The sequence below is a fragment of the Triplophysa rosa genome, linkage group LG6 (assembly GCF_024868665.1).
Source record: "Triplophysa rosa linkage group LG6, Trosa_1v2, whole genome shotgun sequence".
In the NCBI taxonomy this organism is placed as follows: Eukaryota; Metazoa; Chordata; class Actinopteri; order Cypriniformes; family Nemacheilidae; genus Triplophysa; species Triplophysa rosa.
This window is the reverse complement of record NC_079895.1, coordinates 5,253,149-5,272,431: the sequence shown is the minus strand read 5'-3', so window position 1 is coordinate 5,272,431 and position 19,283 is coordinate 5,253,149. Positions and strand designations below refer to the sequence as shown.

The 19,283-nt window shown below is 37.1% G+C and overlaps 1 protein-coding gene across 10 annotated transcripts in view; it reads left to right on the top strand.

Moving 5' to 3' along the window:
* Positions 1-19,283, top strand: part of col18a1a (collagen type XVIII alpha 1 chain a) — a 74,301-nt gene that overhangs the window by 28,728 nt on the left and 26,290 nt on the right. For 3 of the 10 annotated variants that reach the window (XM_057336743.1, XM_057336738.1, XM_057336739.1), the window contains exon 1: positions 12,445-13,103. The exons of 4 other annotated variants lie outside the window; for them this stretch is intronic. In XM_057336743.1, the coding sequence (XP_057192726.1) occupies positions 12,554-13,103 (550 nt within the window). In that variant the 5' untranslated portion in view covers positions 12,445-12,553. Of the gene's footprint in view, positions 1-12,012; positions 12,327-12,444; positions 13,104-19,283 lie in introns of those variants that run through there. 3 more of the 10 variants (XM_057336742.1, XM_057336740.1, XM_057336746.1) reach the window with 2 other exon arrangements.

The following is a 19,283-nucleotide window of genomic DNA, read 5'->3' as shown; positions in this document are numbered from 1 at the left end:
CTTATATAATACAGAGTAGGTTAAATAAAGTACAAGTAGTGTGTATTTTACATTTATTCAATAAAAATGCTCATTTCATTGCTTAAGAAAAATTACAGATTTGCAGTTTTATGAGATTTTAAGTCTTTTTTGTAATATAAGTATTATGTAGACCTCTTGTCTGCCAACAGGGGGAGCAACTCGTGATAAAATGCATACTGCATACTGAAGTTCTTGAAGGGACAGTTCTCCCAAAAATAAAATTCTGTCATCATTTACTCCCTCTCATGTTGTTCAAAACCTGTATATGACTCTTTGTTCTGTGGAACACAAAAGAAGATATTTTGAGAAATGTCTCTGTGGTTTTGCTTCTATACAATGGAAATCAATAGAGGCCAGTGTTGTTTGGTTACTGACGTTCTTTAAAATATCTTCTTTTTTTGTTCTGCAGAAGAAAGAAATGCGGGTCTGCAATGACATAAGGGTGAATAAATGATGAAAGAATTTTTATTTAACTAGTACGTATAAAAGCATTCTCAGACATCTTTAAGATATGTTATTAAAAGAAAGCATGCCATTATGTTTACAATGGCCCAAATATAGGTGTGTGAGCATTTTCTGGCATGAGTTTTCACTGACATGTAATAATATTTGATTTTGATATCCACTCTAGACGATGGTCTTCATAATAACATGTTGCATTTAGATTTGTGACGCAGACTGCAATATTTCCACAAGTCCATTGTTAGTATGGCATTCGGGAAGTCTGGCTGTGGGATGCTTCATTATGACATTATGTGGGTGAGAGCCAATGTCTTAACAGGATAAAACCCCTCTGGGCCTTTATGGGGTTGTCTTCACTCCATGTGTTTACCCAAGTACAGAACCTGATTGAGGCCTGAAAGATACTTGTCAAGAGGAGGCCCTCCTTATCTGCACTGCTGAGCCTTGACACGTCCCTGACAGAGTCCTGTGAGACATTTTCCATCTTCCCGTTATAGACATCTACCCTGACCCATTACTTCCTGTCCTGTTTCTCGTTGGGACACTCCTCTGCGTCTCCGAGCTGAGAAACGTCTGTTTGTAGCGCTCGCTTCTGTCCGGGCATGTTCCTCGTGAGGTTCCTGCTGGCCAAAATGGGCTTTACGCTTGGTTGATGTGCTGACCTCATTGTGCAAACCTTCTAATGCCTATATTGGAAGTCTGTTCTCACTCATGAAAACTTTGACACTTGGTTTTGCTTGAATTCCTAGCCTGAGGTTTTAAATGCTCCTTTATTTCCCATGGTGGAGCTTTATGGATTTGGTTTCAGCGTGATTGTAGATTACAGATTAGGGAATTGTCTGGCATTCTGAGCAGTTGTTTTATGGTCTGCGGGACAGATTTAACAAAGTGTGCTGAAGAAGTGGAACTATGAGGAGCAGAGAGAATTGTTCTTCAAAGTTTTAAAACATAATAAAAGTAATTAAAGTCAATTAAAATATAGACATAAATGAAGATAATATACAGAAACATCTCAAAAGTCATGTTTTTTAATGTGCATTCCAATTAATATCAATTAAACTGAAATTGGGTTATTTTGATAACTCAGCTATTTTTGAAAAATACAGCTAGATAACACAATAAAACACAACAAAACATGATAACATAATAAAAAAGATTTTTGAAGAATTAAAATAATTTAGTCATCTGTTTCTCTGCAAATAAATTCTTCAGATATTATTTGAAAAACGTATTTCACTGTATTGCCAGAGCAACACTTCTAATTTTCCTTTTAAGTCGAGGCACTAAAATTTTAAACTGAAAATAAATAAAAACTAATCTAAAAAGATAAATACAATTAAATTAAACTTGTATAGTAACCTTGTATAGCAATATAAAAAATAAGTAATTATTACAAAAAAATGATAAACTGACAAAAACTCATTACAAAATTAATTGTAAATAAAAAACTAAATATAAAAATTAAAGCAAACTTAAAATATTTATAAAACTGTAATAGAAGTATAAGTCTGGTGGAAGACACTTTTTTACTTTATCATTTTATAAAATGTATCCTTTAATTAGCATCTTATTTTAAATCCACTTTAGTTTTTGTAGTTGTTTGTCTTTTGTTTTGGCAATATCTTAAGTACACACAATCATGCCAATTCAGGTTCTATGTTCAGGGAAAAAGGACTACTGACAAATAAAAATAAGAACAAATAATCAAGCTACAAGTAACAGCACCAATAAAACAACAGAGCAAAGCAGAAAATTAAATAAGATACTGTATATATACCTTTCAAGGTAGAAATGGATTAAAGTAATCAAATAAAACATAACATTGCATATCTACAAATGAAATAAAGATGAATCATAATTGAAGTTACAGAAGCTATTGAGTCACAAAGCAGTGAGTGATTTCCTTGACTTTTAACAGACTGCAGGAATATGCTGCTGTCGCTTTAAGAGGAATGAAACCCATCCAGTACACTGATACTGTACACATGCGTTGTTTTTCGTCTGTTTCGTCCGTTCACTAAAGACATAACCTATTATGTTTGTTAAGATTCTCGACAAGAGGGGCATGTTGACCTACTTCGTGTGTGAATCTGTCCGTTTAAGCGCTTCAAAGACAACTCAATATTTGCGCCATGTCTGAGACTTTTCTTATGCACGCTGTGAGAAGATCCGAAGCGAGTTTTCTTCTGCATCATCTTGCACTTAAATGTTTAAATTGGCAAGGCTTGAATGAGTTTAGTTTAAACAGCAACACGTGCTGTTCAGGTCTCACCTGCACTCGCGCGCTCACAACACCCGGGTGATGAAAGCAGAAATGACTGGTCATATTACAGCATACTTACAGCATACATGATTTGTTGTAGGTATTAAATGTGTATCCATCGACAAACATACATTAGCTGAACTTTGTCGTCAGATTTAAGATGCGCGTGCCGAACCGTTGGTGGAGAACCGTGCAGTTCAATGGTTTACCGAGAACCGTTACACTCCTGCACGGTACAGTGATTAAACGTGGCTACTGCAACCACGAGATGTGATAAAATCAGGACCACCCTGTTTTCAGGTGGTGCCCCTTAACTAAACTCTCTCACCCTCTGGGTAATTTCATCCCAGCGCACCCTCCCTTAGGAAGCAACGTTTAGCATGTCAATACTCTCCAGTGGCTCGCCTGCTGACTTCTCTACCCAGCGGAGAGCCAAAGAGATCCAGACAAAGCCTGCTGGTCTCATGAAGGCATACCCTGCATTCCATATCATTGTCACCAAGTCTTTGAAGTTAAAATGGGGTATCCGTCTGTGAACCCATTAGATTCCTCAGTCCGTGCTGCTTTAATGGCTTTCGACATACTGTACTAAGACAATATTATGTACATATGTACACCAAAACCACGAATACCAGAGTGCACAATGTTAGACATACACTTGGATATTTTATGTGAATTTTGTTGATCATTTTTAGCGTTCAATATAACATTTACTTGTTAGTGTGTTACCCGGAAGTTGAACCCATGAACTTGTTAGCACCACGCTCTATTAGTTGAGTTGTGTTTGTAGGCTGTAGGTGTTTCAAGCTGACTGTTTTTATTATGCAAGCTGTTATTTGGGAACTGCAGGCATTGGAAAGAACTGTATCATTATTAGGCCTTGCTGTTTTTTGGGGGGTTATGGGGAAACAGTGCAGGGGTGATGACCCCAGGTCATATGGATCTGCCAAATGGTCCTTAGAGTGCTAACAGGTCAAAATAGATGAGTGTTTTTTTTGTCTTGCATGCAGACACACCCTGAGCAGTACGGCTCGAAAAAGTCTTTGGTTTTGGTCAACACCAAACCAGAAATGTGTTGCTTTTAACTAAAGGATATCATTTTGCATGATCATTTAATATACTAAAAATGTCCTCATTTCATTTGTAAATGTAAATGTGGCTGTTATATAATGTATACACATTGCAAGTATTTTATAATAGTATATTTTATTATAACACTGCTACAAGATTAGTTGTACATATCCTTTTTACCACTTTATTACATTTGTAGAGGTTTAGCAAAGCCAAACAAAAATCTTCTCAAGCTCCCCCTGTAGCCGACTTCCCCCTGGGGGGGTACATGAACCCCGGTTGAGAATCACTGGTGTAAATGATGGGTAGCTTGACCTACTACTACACCCATTTCCACTTCCTTTGTGTATTGACTTAACCCAAGCTTTCTCTTAAAGTGACAGTTCACCCTAAAATGACAATTCTGTTATTGTGTATTCAACCTCATGTCATTTGAACACGATGAACACATGTGACTTTCTTTTATGGAGTGTAAAAGCAAACATTTAAGAACGTTTTTTTTTTTTTGATGCAATGAAAGTGAATAGAGGTTGTCAGTCATACAGGTTTGGAATAACATGAGGGTGCGTACTCGATGACAGAATTTTAATTTTCAGATGACAGTCCTTGTAAAAGAAAATTGTATGTCCCGTTTTCACAAAGGACCAGTGTTGAAACGTCTGCAGCTTTTGTCGTCTGTGCATATCATATTCACTCATTTTGTTGCATGCTATTGTGTTATCCTGGATGTGCCGTTCACTCAATGAATGTATAGAAGAAGAGACATGAGGAGTGAGGAGAGATGCTGAGGACACTACAATACATAGAAAGAACATTGGACACCGTGAGGGACTATTGAATATCTGTAGATTTTTTTCTGCAGGGGTCTGATTACATGCTCAATTATTTCCTCAATGACTGCGGTGCGAATCGAAAGCTTCATTTGATCACATTAGTTAACCAAAGACTTAAATCGAGTTTCACTAGACATGCAGCACTTTTTTTAAGCGAGCGCTTGTGACACATAAGACGACATATTTGTTGGTTGTAGCATGCTGTGACACTATTGTAAGCTTGTACATCGCATACTGTTTTGCAAAGTTAAAAATAAAAAATCTGTATGATGGAATTAAAGACTGATGGGTGATGCAATACTTGTGCTAAAAGTGATCTAATATAGTGTCTATTTAGGGATTGACCTAACAAGTTGAAATGAGGGGTTTGAGTGACGTGGATGTTTGGATTTGGAGGCACATGGCTTGCAATAAATAGTGAATTTACTCTAAACTACACTGTGATCAGTAAGGAGGTCACATCTAATCTAATCTATCTAATCATAATCTTGTTTTCCAATTTAATCTGATCTAACCGTCTCTTCTGCTTTATCGGGTGAATGAGGTCATCCATTTATAATTCATTCTTGTCATGAACTTGTGTTGTGAAATGAAGATTTTTTTATTTGACAACAAAATGTTGATCTATAGCACAATTATAGTCCACTCTTTGTGTCACTTTCTAAATGTTGTACATCCATTGCAGCTAATTCTGTTTTTTCCTGACTGCTCGCTAGGGATGTAATGATTCACTCAGCTCACGATGCGATGCGAGTCACGATTCTGATCTCACGATGCGATTTATTCATGATTTACTCACAATTTATTTTTACAAAATGAGTTGAAACAAATTAGAAATGAACAACTTCCCTTGCATTATTTCTTAAATGTTTCACGTTTCTTTGTATAATAAAATAATGTTTTATTTCAAATAACAAAACTAAACTGCAATTTTATAACAAATTAATAATAAAAAAGTCTCTTTAATATAAACAAACTAATACTGTCTGAGCTTTTCTTGGATTTTTTTGCATTTAAGAAATATCAGCATGTCCACGTTTAGATTTGCAGTGAAAATAGCGGCCCCTGCTGTTCAAAAAATGTCTTGCGATTCAGTTCACACCTCAACCGATTTGAATCGTCACTCATTATAACCGATTTTAAACCGGCTCACGGTGAATCGTTACATCCCTACTGCTCGCACATGCGTACAGGCCAGCGAATACTTATGCTGAAAGAAAGACTTTACTTGTACGTTCCTCTGTCTAAACGTATGCAAACTTTAAATTAAGGCAGGAGGGAGACTTTGTCCTTTGTTGTCATTGATGTTTGGTGCAGGACCAGAAGAGGAAGTATTTGTCTTGGTACTTTTCTGCAATGTCTGTTTTAAAGCTGTTAGACTTGCTGTAAGTGGGGAATCCCATGGAAAATATGAAATCAAGTCTTGTTGTTCTGTCTGGTCCTGTTTGCTGATGCAGTAAAACCCGTGTCACATCTGTTTTTGTGTTATTATGGATGCAGGACACCTTGTTCGCCCTCTGCTTTTATAATGTCTGCTTTTGGCATATCAACCTGGCTTTCAGGTTCAAACCCAGTCTGCAATGAAAAAAACGTGGACAGCGGAAACAGTTTGGGATGCTGTCATTATCCCCGTATTTAAGTTAATTACATGCACTCGCAAATTCCCTCTCACTTGTTAATTTGAGCACAGCATTCTGTATTTACAAGACAGTTTCTTTTATTTTGCACTGTTTTCCATGGTTATTTCATGAAATCATATGTGTACTCAAAACTACACGTTTTGATCCTTTAACCCACCTCACACCATTTCAAACTTTTAACTGCTATTATTACAAAGAAACTTTTCTCTTTGCATTTACAGTGATTTACAGTAACCACAGATTTTAAGGGTTTTAAAATGATGAAAAAACAGTAATGTAGAAGTAGACCAAATGACATGTTAAATCTTCTGAAGCTACAGTACATACAGTAGTATATATATCTAAGGGGCCATTCACATTTCGCGTCTTTTGTGCGCGCAAGTTTTTCTAGGCGCATCGGCGTCTCGTAGATATTGAAATATTTCAACTTTTCAGACTGCCGGCTCGCGTTTTCTGAGCGGTTTTAGATGCGAAATGTGAATAGCCCCTAATACAGCTGTGGTAAAAATTTACAGACCATTCCAAATTTTCGTTTCAAATCAGTATTTCCAGATGTATTGTGGTCATTCCAGTCCAGTGTCTGTTGAATTTCAACAAAATCAAACCTCAGGAGTGACATAAAGTCATCCATCAGAAATGTGAAAGACTGGCAGCATCACAAGACACAAGGAAACAGTGAAAAAAATCGAGGTTATCACATTTACAGGAGTTGAAAAGGAGTCGACTCGGAATCACTCGAACGAGAGTCGTCTGTTGTTCTAATTTCAGTTCCGGATCAGATTTGCGTCGCTCGGTGTAATGCCCGCCTACGTTCCATTTACGACGCTGTACGTGGCAGACCAATCACAGCAGACATGAAGCCTTCTGATAAGAAGTAAGCTGTCGTGTTTACATCGGTTGCTATAAGAATTCATCACGATCGACTAAACGCCTAATTCTTATAAGTATGCGAGGTTCACGGCATAAACGTATAATCATTGTTGTTTCTGTTAACTTTTGACAAATTCGCGAATCCACAATGGTCTGTTGCTGCTGGGACATTTCCACGTCTCTAAACATGATGCGGCACAAAACCAAACGTGATTGGTTGCTTTACCTGTCAGTCATATGGCCTCTTGGGCAGGCCTTGGCCAAAGAAAGTGCCGATAAGTTACGCGAGACTAAGGTAATAATAACTGCCTATTATAAGAAAATGAAAGTGTTTTTACACGTAAACTTGTTGTTGGACACTCCATAAACAAAAGTAGGACCTTAAAAATCACAAAATATTTACTCTTTAAAAGTGAATATGAACTTGTTTTCTTTGCAGTATTCGAGGTCTGAAAAAATACAGAGCATTTTTTCAGTTATTTCACCTGTTTCTCCAGTTTTCATTTTCTGCAAATAAATGCAAATAGAAATTATATTTTTATTTGATATTTGGGAGAAATATTGTTAGTAGTTCACAGAATAAAACATGTACAATGTATCATTTTACCTAAACACAAACGTACATTCAGAAAAAGTTGCGCTAATTTTTTCTACGACTGTATATCTAGTCTGTTTTGCATCGCATTGGATTTTTCAAGGAAAATATTAGAGCAAACGTGTTTGGAATGACATCAAGTTATGTAAGTGATGCCAGAATTAATTATTACCTATTCCCAAATTATTTAATTTGAATCACTCTTTGATGACTCTTATGAGCACTTATTGTACCGTTAGCTCAGCAGACCAAATGGTTTTAATGGACACTACAGAATTATCAAGAAACAAACCGGCAAAATGGGAGTTGATGTTTTCAAACAATTGTTTTCATTCAAACATACCCAAGGACATTATACACATCATCGAGGCAGGAAATAATTTCCTCACAGGAGTTTGATTTAAAGCATGACGGTGTGGGTGTTGTTTTTGGCCACCCATGTTTTCTGGCAGCACACCACAAATACCCGAGAGCTTCGGACTCCTCAGGATTTTGATAGTTCTTTGTCTTTATTCACACTGTATTTGACAAATATCAGCTTTGATGGCAAGCGTTACTCAAACCTTTAGATGCGGCAAGCCCAGACTTAGCAAAAGCTTTTCCAAATCATTACGGTTTTGGTATCTTCTGCCCAACGACAGCTGAAGGATATCCCAGTTCAGTCAGACCGAATCGGGGGACTCCCAGAAAGAAACACAACACAAGCCCCTTATTAAATCTGTAAGAGAAAACGTTAAAGCCGCTTTATCTTGTAAAGTTCATGTTAAAGCGAATCCGGATGAGAGGACAGCTTTCTTTGACCAAATAATCAGAGAACATGTTGGTCCTGAACACGTGCCAGAAGGTTCACGGCTGCGCAGGAGACGCCTTAGAGACTTGTAAACTACATTTCCCGCCCGTGCTTGACCTGAGTGATGTGGTCTGAGATTAACCCTTATGTTTAAGCTAACAGCGGGCCAGTTATTGAATTATTAGCTGCTTGGGTGATATAAGTGATGTTTTGGCTCAGTTTAACAAGAAGCATGTGTTGGTAATATGTTCTCATAGTGTCCTGTTTCAGTGTTCTTGTGGGTAAAGGAAAAGCTGTGTTTGCGGTTCATTAACCTTTGCTTTCTGTATAAAGAGACTTTAAAAGAATGAAGAAAGTCACTTCCTTTAACCTGCAGTGAATAATAGAGTCTCATCAACTTTACTGTATTTCTTTCTTGCTTGTAGGTCATTTAGACTTTTTTGTTGGATGTAAATAAAATAACAGTTGGTTTTTATCTGTTTTTTTTTGCCATTTCATTTTTTTAATTAATATTTTTAATTTGTTTTTATTTTTTATCTTTTATTTTCCATGTTATTTTAGTTTATCTTTTAGTTTTCTAACATTTATTATGTGATTAGTTTATTTATTTCTAGTTAAATTCATTTATTTAATTTTTAATTTTTTTTTTAAAAATAATCTCTGTATTTTTATTAGAGATGCACCGATGTATCGGCCAATAATTGGTCGATAAAAGCAACCGATGATCAGGGCCAACAGGAAAATGCAATGAATTTGTTCTCTTTAGAAAATCTTAAGAAACATCACCAGTTTGATGTGCAATAATAGTCATTATATGAATAAATATAAGATTTAGAAAGTAAAGAAATGTTCATTTAATCTTCAGAATCGGTATTGGCAGATATCACTCTGAATAATCGGTATTGGTGGAGAAATTTAGTATTGGTGCATCTTATAATTTTTATCTCTAATTTTAGTTTCGTGTTTATTTATTTTTAGTTAAAAAATATCTTTTCTTGTCCAGGTTGTACAGCATCGGATGCGTCCTTCATGGACATTAATCTCATAACGCATTGTGACATTACAGCAAAAAAATAATTATGTATAAATATTCATATTTATATTAAGATATATCGATTTCTAAAGACAAATAATCCTTCCAATAATTTATAAATCAGTATTATTTTAATATTTAGTAGTAATTAATCCATTCAAAATTTGATGGTTCTAACCAGTAGTGTGTTTGTGTGTGCTATGTATGTTCAACCAAAGAGCTATTTCTTTGAGTGTATTCTTGATGCATCTTAAATACAGAGTTCTTTCAGCTTTGATGATAAATGTAACAGAGTGCTTCATTGTGATTCTTTTTGGCTCATTGTGTGTTATGATTTCTTAAATATGAGCTTTTTGCCTCTTTATTGTCATTTGAAAAGACAGCGTGAAAGACAAGGAAGGTAAAAAAATGATTTAAAATAAGTGCCCTCATTTTTATAAGTGTCAATGACTCAAGTACAGCAAATGCTTTGATTCTTTGGGAAGAAGTTTAACTTGAATGAATTCGGCCATGTCATGTTGTCTGGTTTATATTCCGAGCTCTAAGCACCTGGTCACTTGAATTGTCACTGTCAAACATGATAAAGACACTTTGCATTCTTTGCATCGGTTTCTCCTCACTATCAAGGGCAGGTGTAAAGACGATGGTTTTGTCATGTCTGATGATAAAGTTACCCTACTATTGATAGGCACACTGTCAGGGAACTCTAGACAAGTAATACAGACAGCAGCAGAATGCCCATTGATGCATGTCAGCGTTTGCACTTTCCTCAGCAGGATGACTTATTTCTGACAGTCCTCATAAAGCCGGGTCAAACAGCATGTCGGGGTCTCTGTCACCAGATCCTGAAGGCTTGTCTGTACCCGTCTGAACAAGAGCACAGGCTCTGGATTACTCTGTTGCTGTTCAATTCATGAAGCAAAGAGCAGGAGGTGGGTTAGTGAAAACTAATCATGAGGTTGAGACGGGGAACAAGATTTATATTGACCGGATGGGGGTGCGTGCTTTTAACCTCTGCTGAAGTTTAGATGGCTGAAGTTTCAAGCTGTACAGTATTTTTGAGTCAAATACTGAGCCACTTGATTCAATAGTTGATTTATTAAATCTGTTTGTAAGGAATATGACCGTTTGTACCATATGCAAAAGGTAAAGTATTGATAATTGTTTGAATTGTAGAAAACATCTTTTAGAAGACAGACAGAGTTTAAAAAGAAAGTGTAAAAGTGGTCGGACATAGTTTTTATGATCTGTTTAGCCCCAAAGGCTTTTAAATAAGGAAATTGTTTTATGAGGTAACGCATGTTTTATGAGTTATTATATGATAATACATAGGATGCTTGCGAGGTAGCGCTGCCAAATAATTCATCCTGCTGATGAAGTTTTTTTTTCCAGCCTGTAGTGTGACTTATTTTTAATGGAACTAGTTTCGTTTTTTAAAAATGTTATGATTGAAAATCTGCCATTACGTATGTTACCATTCAAAAGCTGAGCAACACTCGTTCTCCATTTATATATTTTTTATATCTATATCTTTTATTTATATTATTTTATACTCTTTAAATCTGTGGAATAACCCAATTGTATAACAATTAAATCATTATTTGGTGACCAAAAGCACCCAAAAGAAATCAAAACTATTCTGTGGTTTTCGTTTTTCGAAAAACATTTTGCAAAATCGTCCCCTTTTCTTCATTATGTTCCAAGTCATCAATTTAAAAAAATCTGAATAAAATTTCCCTGTTCTAATTAAAGAAATGACTTCTGTAGACAAAATATTATAAACATAATTTCAGACGTCAAAACTGACCTTCAGATGAAAAGATTTTCAAGACCATAAGAATCATTTCAGTCAAGCATTTCAGAACTTTGAATGGTAGTGAACACTGATCAAATATTGAACATACAGAAAGTTACAGCGATCACTTTGTTTTAATATTCTAGTACTGAATTCTACTTCTTTACCTCTATTGACATAACTGAATTGAGGTTTCCAAAAAGTACACTATCCCCTGTACTTGCAAATGTAAATCTAGCATCAATTCTTGACTTGAACTAACATCATAGGTTAAGGAAGAACTTTCCAGAGCTTTTTCTGCATTGTTAAGGTGCTATGGGTATGTAGACGGTTTGTTTCTATGTCACAGGGGATCAGACTGTGGAATTTCTGTGCCTCTATAAAGGCTGTAAAACTCTAAATTCCATCACTGAGGGCATTTAGAAGCTCCGAAAGTATACAAAAGGACGCCTCGCAGCCATTTTTGGTAAGAATATCTATCATCAGAGACACTCTTTCAGTACAAAGACAAAGAGGAGATGAAGCTACGGGGGAGGAAAGGTCCCGAGCTCGGCCAATAATGAGCCGCCCCTCTGCTCTCTTTAAATATTTTACTCCTCCTCTCAACTTTTTCTGCCTGGCTTGTGGGCTGATTGTGGCGACTCTGCGGTGAGCCAGGAAAGAGTCGGTGTGTGTGTGGTTTGGATTACTGGCGGAGGGGATGTCAGCTACAATATTCTACTGAATGACTTTGAACGTGATGTCTGAGCTCAGGATGTGGTCGTGCCTTGTTGTTCTGATGTGCCTGAGGATTCAGGACTCGCAGGGATGGTTTTGGTTTGATGAGAAGGGTGCACAGACACCGGGCTACCCGAGTACCGTAAGGCCTGCATCACCACCGAGCACGGAAGCACCCAGAACAGCAGGTACAAGTGCTTCTGTGACCGAGGTCTTAAAAGTGGGTGAGAAATTTGGTAGGTATATGGGATATGGAGTTCATTTTGAGGGGTCTGCTGGGGAGGGTGGCTCTGGATTTGGATCCAAAGCTGAGGCAGAATCTTTAAGTGGATCTGGATCTTCTCGGTTTGAAAGCCAGGAGAGCTTTGTTACATCAACCAATCTGTCTGGCATTGCTGTTGAACGTACTAATGTGCATGCTGAAAAGTTTGAACTGGAGAGCAATTCTAGCCAAGTGGACCTGATGGATGGACGCAACACCAGCTTCGCTGACAACCAATTTAATGAAAGTGTTTCTTTGAAAAACATGAGCCGTAATTTATTTGGTGATTATTTTACTGGGCATGATAATAATAACACAACTCAGTATTCTCTTGAATACTCTGTCTCAGATCATTTACTAACCAATGAAAGTGACCGCTCCCGAACCCCACGCTGCTTGCCGGTTGATTCCAAATTGCCATTTTGCACCAGAATGGGAACAAAAAGTATCGCCGTGCCTAATTTCCTAAATCAAAGCAGCGTGGAGGAAGTACATGTGGTCTTGACCGAATGGGCGTGGCTCTTACGGTCACGCTGCCATCATAGCTTGGAATGGTTTTTCTGCCTGCTGTTGACGCCGCGGTGCGTCCCGTCTGGACTGCTGCCCCCGCTGCCCTGTCGCAGTTTCTGCGAAGTCCTGCGAGACAGCTGCTGGACGCTGCTGGATGAGGGCCGCCTCCCCTTGGAGTGCCATTCTCTGCCTGAAGAGAAGCATGATGGGTATCAGTGCTTGTCAGTTAGTAACCAGAAAGGTAATAGCCGGTTAAAATGCCATCTCTTGGAAAAAGAGAGATGCATTTTCAACCAGTATCACCTGTTTGTCTGTCAATGGTCACCAGTCCCAATGGGCCTTTGTTTGTCTGTAAGTGTTGTGTGGTCTTTAATGGGAAGCAAGGTTGTTTAAAATGGGAATTGAAATCAAATTTGTTTATCATTTACTCGCCCTCATGTCAATTCAAACCTGTACGACTTTGTTTTCTGCAGAACACAAAAGAAGATATTTTGAAGAATGTTGGTAACCAAACAACATTGGCCCTCATTGGCTTTATGGACACAAAACTTTCTTAAAATATATTTTTATGTTCCACAGAACAAAGAGTCAGGATTTGAACTTCATGGGGGTGAATAAATGATGACAGAATTTTGATTTTTGAGTAAAGTCTCTTAAACACAATCCCTTTGCATGCTTGTCTGAGCTGCATGGAAGCACAGAATGACTGCATGGTGCTACTAAATCAATTCTTTGCATGTTTATGTTGGTGTATATCAGCACATGTGACCCTCAAGCTAAGGTTCCCACCTTTATGGAAATATCAGGACATTTTTACCCTTTTGGATTTTTTCGAAAAATGTTACACCATTTTGAGAGGTTATGGCTATATCCTGAGAATGTGCAATTTTCAGTATAGTACAGTACAGTATAGTTTCTTCTAAAATGACATAATAGAAACTAAACATAATAGAAAAGGCACAAAGGCCATCATGGGGGCGGTACCCTTTTGTAATGTACAATTTTTACACCTAAAGAGTGCATATTAGTACTTTTAAAGTACATATTGGTAACAAATGTATACATATTTCTACCTAAATGGTACATATTTGGACATTTCTAAAGGGTACCATCCCAGTAACAGTGTATGATTGTTTTCCCCAGTATATAGTTATCATAAACAACTGCAAAAGTCAACCGGAAAAGTCGACTGGAAATTTTCTGGCCAGAAGTGTTGGGATTTAAAGTGCTTTACACATAAATATTTCTTTATTTATATGTAATAGAAATGGTTTTTGGTAAGAGGTTTGCATTAGCTATTAGAAAAACAAAAAAATGTCTTATGAATGTGGTTAAACATTGTAAACTTAAAATATTAAATGGCATAAAAACTCTTTTCCAACATTCGTGGGTGGTATCTGAGAGCTGCCGTTTGTCAAGTATAGATAAATACAGAAAATTCCACAAGCGTGTACTATTTCTTATCCAAGCATGCAGTCTGTGTTTAAATTGTTAATCAGCAGTGTGCAGGCAGTGCCGAAAATATTTCATTCTTCTACACATTCATGCATGTTAAAGCAGCTTTAAAAAAGATCTGCTTTAAAATTAATATCAGTGAACGTGCAACCAAAGCCGGTATTGTGAGTATGCATGCCGCAAGCAACATTGGTGCTTTTATTTTATAAAATAAAGATGACGTATGATGTACTTTGCCTGGAACTAACAGCATTTCATTGAAACATGAAGTCTTTATTGGGAATTGTGGGTAGGAGGCACACGCTTTGATCTTTTAATGCCGCTCACCTGATAGTCTCTCAGTGTTGACTGAGTTTTGCTCTTGACTGTTGTACTGATCAATTTTGGTTGTCTCAATGGCTTGAGGACAGAACCATCTGTCTTGTAATAAGTACCTCTTTGTGCTGAGACAAGGTAAATGCAGCTTTCAGGTTACACGTTTGGCAGCAGCGACCTAAAGCAGAATTGCAAGTCCATATGTTCTGGCTAAATTTATGATGGCAAGCCTCTGCCAAGTAAATCTTGAGAGCATGCTGTTGGTATTTCTGTGGTTTTATGATAAACATCTAGACACACAGATACGGAATGAACTGTCAGCTACAATGAACGTATACATGGTAAGCAAATGCAACCGTGATGAAAAGGCTAAGCAGATTGTTTTGGAAGATAAAAGAAGATGTAAGGTTTTTCAGGAGTTCAAACATGACGCCCCTTGCTTTAATTTACAATGCAGTGCATTTGCTGTAATGTTAGGGAGCTGTGTTTGATTGGGTCAGATCCGCTTTATCTTAAGCGAGTGTCGTTGAAAAGACTTTATCTGACGGATTGTTCAGTCGACAGTCGTAAGTGGACACCATGTTTTAGGAGCGGTTCTGATTCATCGTGAGATGGCACAACAGAAATAAACCTCTTACTTATCTGGAAAGTAGATTTTGTCCATTTTTATGTAAATGAATCATTGATGCTTTTGTACAATTGGAAACATGTTTGCGTGTACATTTACATTTATTCATTTGGCAGACGCTTTTATCCAAAACGACTTACATTTGAATATATAAATCTGAGAATTATTGTTTAAATAAATCTTAGCTTCCCAAATGCTGTATTCTATCTTCCATTGTTTGGACAAACAGTCCTGCCCAGCCTTACTTCATTGGTTGAGCTTATTTTGAAAGATTGAAAAGATTTTGAAAGAACGCAGCATCGTTTAGTGTTTATGCTGTTGAAATCAATCCCATGAATAGCTTTTTATAGCTCTCTTTTAAAGTTAGGTAGGAGAAACCTTTTGAATATTGGAAATTTTATTATACTATTGCTTTAAATAATGAAATTTTATTTCTAGATTAAATCATATTAAATCCAGTTTGCAGTTTGAGCCAAGGCATACATTCATTGCGGGTGCCACCATCAAAGCACAAAATTAAAGTTCTTTATAATGCAAACAGCATGTCTCATCTGTAAAGCCCTTCATGGCCTCTCTATGATAGCACATGTTGCATTTATGCTGCTTTTGCTACATGGGAACTATTTGACATTTGTTTTAACAGGCTTAAAGAGTGTGTTTCATTTGTGTTAGTTGTGTTGGAAAGCAAAAGTGGATGAATTTGCTTTTGTCAAGAGCAGTAAACCGTACGTTTTGTCAATGTCTAGCCATGTGTTAAGACGGAGCTAATATGTAACAGGCTTTCTGGTCTTTCATTAACCACAATTGATTGGTTTTGTTGTTAATTAGCCCGTCGTTGTCGTTTACATTACTCATTAAAATTCATGTTTTGTGTTTTTAACTTTCCTATAAAGAGTTTCACATTGTAGATGGATCTGTTTGATTAAAAAATGCCTCTTTGGAGCAGATTGTGCTACATTTCCCACCGGGTCAAGGGCCCTTCAAGGACCTTTCCTCAACAACGGCCCCCCCGACTGGCAATAGACAGTGTGCTCAATTCATTCTGTAATGAATCAACTGAGAGGGCGATTCTTGCAGTATATTAAGATGACTCAACCAGCATAGAGAAAATGTTGAAGGGCTGTGTTAAGGATTTTAGCAGACGTTCTTTGTGTCTTTAAAGTGTCTCCAAATTGAACTTGCCTATATTTTGCAGGAATATCCTGGCAGTACTTGATATCACATTGAATCTAACCGCTGTATTGTATTGGCCAGACAAGTGGAAGTGTTGCTGTGCAGGTTTTCTCGTACCATACCAGACTTTGAGAGCTCTCTCGTGTCCCATAAATGGTACAAGTCAACAAATCTTTAATGCAGGCGTATTTGGTATAGTGAGGTCAGGCTTTGAACGCTGAAGTTTGCTACATATAGACCTTATCATATATACCACTTTTACGCCCTTGTTTTGAATGGCAAGATTCGAATGACATTGGTGATTTAACTTTTTCTGTGAGGATTAATGGCATCACTCGGTAAGGGGCCGTGAAAGTTTTAAGATAAACTGACAGAAGCGGCCATCTTGTTTGAAGTGCTAGAAGTTGCATTCTGGGCTTCATGCTAGGATTTATAGAACAAGGATACAAGGATATGTGTATATTAGTTAGTTTAGGGAAAATCAGTACATATGGCCATGTTAGTAAAAATGAAAAGGTTCAAATCGTCTTCCCAGCCTCATTGCCAGTTCTGTTTCATTCTGAGTTGTGTGCATTTGGGCTCTTTGAAGTCATTTTTTATGTAAAAAAATGTATGTAGGAAGCTTAATGTTGTCAGACAACTAAAAATAAGCCATTTGTAACTTTGTAAAGACTGTGGTGCTATTTTTTATTTTCCAGAAACATCAGCTGAAATATTGCATTTGAGGTGCAACTATTTGTCTGGATAAAATTTTAAATTTTGTGTAGTGGTTCATAAATTATACACCTCAGCTTTTACTAAATAAAGAATTTAAGCATTTTCAATGTAAGCTCAATATAATAACCAAGATAACTTCCTAAATGTGGTTGTGTGATGATTTTCATTTATCTGAAGAGACTTACAGCGTATTTTAGGTATACTTTTAAACATCATGTGATTCTCCTGTGAATTGTGATGGTTTCATGTATTTGGTTAACTAATTTAATATTTTACAGTATTTGAGGCCATCCGAATTAGATGTTTTCTGAACATCTGTCTTTATTATAACCGTTTTTCAGAGAACCCATGTTTTCAAGAGTTCGGCAACATGAGTAAAGTTTCTATATGTAAAGACACTTTCTAATTAAAGTGCTAATTTTTAACCCTATAATGCCGGGTCTTCGACAGATTAAAGTGGGTTTGTAAAACATTGACCACGTTAATGTCAAGGTTGGTTTGTTTGGTGAACATTCAGATTCTACAGGTCATAAGCAGCATGTGACATGGAAAGTTCAGTCGTACGTCAACAAACCGTATTAGTTTTGGGTTTAAAATAGCTTTGCATGGCTTTTCTACATTGTGTCCAACTGTCCGTTGTATCGAATCATCATATTTTTAAACAATATCTGCACTTCTTATTTTGTTGGATCTGTGGATGGATGTGAGTCAACCTAACAAACAGTGTCTGAATAATGTAGGTGATGCAATGTGATGATGGCGTCACCTTGCAGTGAAGTTAAATTTGGTTGATGGTGTTATCAAAATGGAACCACTTCAACAAACTTTCGGGTGTTTTCGTGATGTCACCAGTGTCAGATATCCGGGTTATTGTGGTCATGTACGAGAGCAGACACACAATGCCTCGGGGACCTCTTCAATTCTCATCCTGTCTCTGTGTGCATATGGATTCTGTCATTAGAATTTATTGCTTGCTGTCAGAAAAGTCACAGTCAAGGATTTTGCCTTCCCCAAAGTGATTTTCATGAGCCCGGCATGTCTGTGAGAACTCTGAGTCTTGTGTTCGTGTGCCATTCAGAACTCCGGTTTAGCATGTCCAGCGTTTACACAGCAGCACCTGAACATGTGCAGGAATGCAAACTCTCCTCCTCTCCTAAGCTTGTCATTATCCTGTCATGATCTGAAGACATGCTTTACTCTTTCAATAGTGAAATTCTACCGTGTCTGCTTAAACCACCCCAAACAACACGTAGCCAAACTAGACATTATCCACTAGAAGTGCACGTCACACTAAAGCCATGTGTAAGGTGCTTGTTTTCTTTTCTAATCCTTTCATGTGCAACAAAGACCGTAGGGATTTCGTTTCGACTTATAACAAAAGCACCATCTGAAGAAACTAATGAGTATGTAAAGTCCCTGAAAGACTCCTTGTTTGATAAATAAGACCTTGCGCTCATGAGTCAGGGTTTTTATTAGGTCGTGTAAAAAGGCATGTCAGGGTTCAAAACATTTATTTTGAGGCATGAAAGCAACTCAAGGTTCATGCTTAAAGGGACAGTTCACCCAAAAATTAAAATTGTCATTATTTGCTTACCCTCGAGTTCTTCCAAATCTGTAGAAATGTCTTTGTTCTGATGAAAGATATTTGGAAGAATGTTTGTAAGCAAACAGTTCTTGGCCACCATTGACTACCGTAGTAAAAACTCGCTTTGTAAAGTTCTCGGTTCTGTTGAACACAATAGAAGATATTTTGAAGAATGTGGGAAATAGTTCTGGGGCACTTTTGAGTACCATCGTCATTTTTCCTATACTGTGTTAGTTAATGGTGGCCAAGAACGGATTGGGTCCAAGCATTCTTCCAAATATCTTTCTCTGTGTTCATCAGAACAAAGACATTTATACAGATTTGGAACACCTCTGGAGTAAATGATGGCAGAATTTTTATTTTTGGCTGAACTGTCCCTGTAATATTTCTTTGAAGGTTTTTTTTGTATTTAATGTTTGTTTGTTTTGGTTATTTCACATGAATAGACATAGATTTTTGGTGAGTTAAACTTTTTGTATTCTCTCTAATTGTACATGAAGAAACACAAGACGGTTTATGTGTGCGTGTGGGCAGGAATGGCGTCCAGC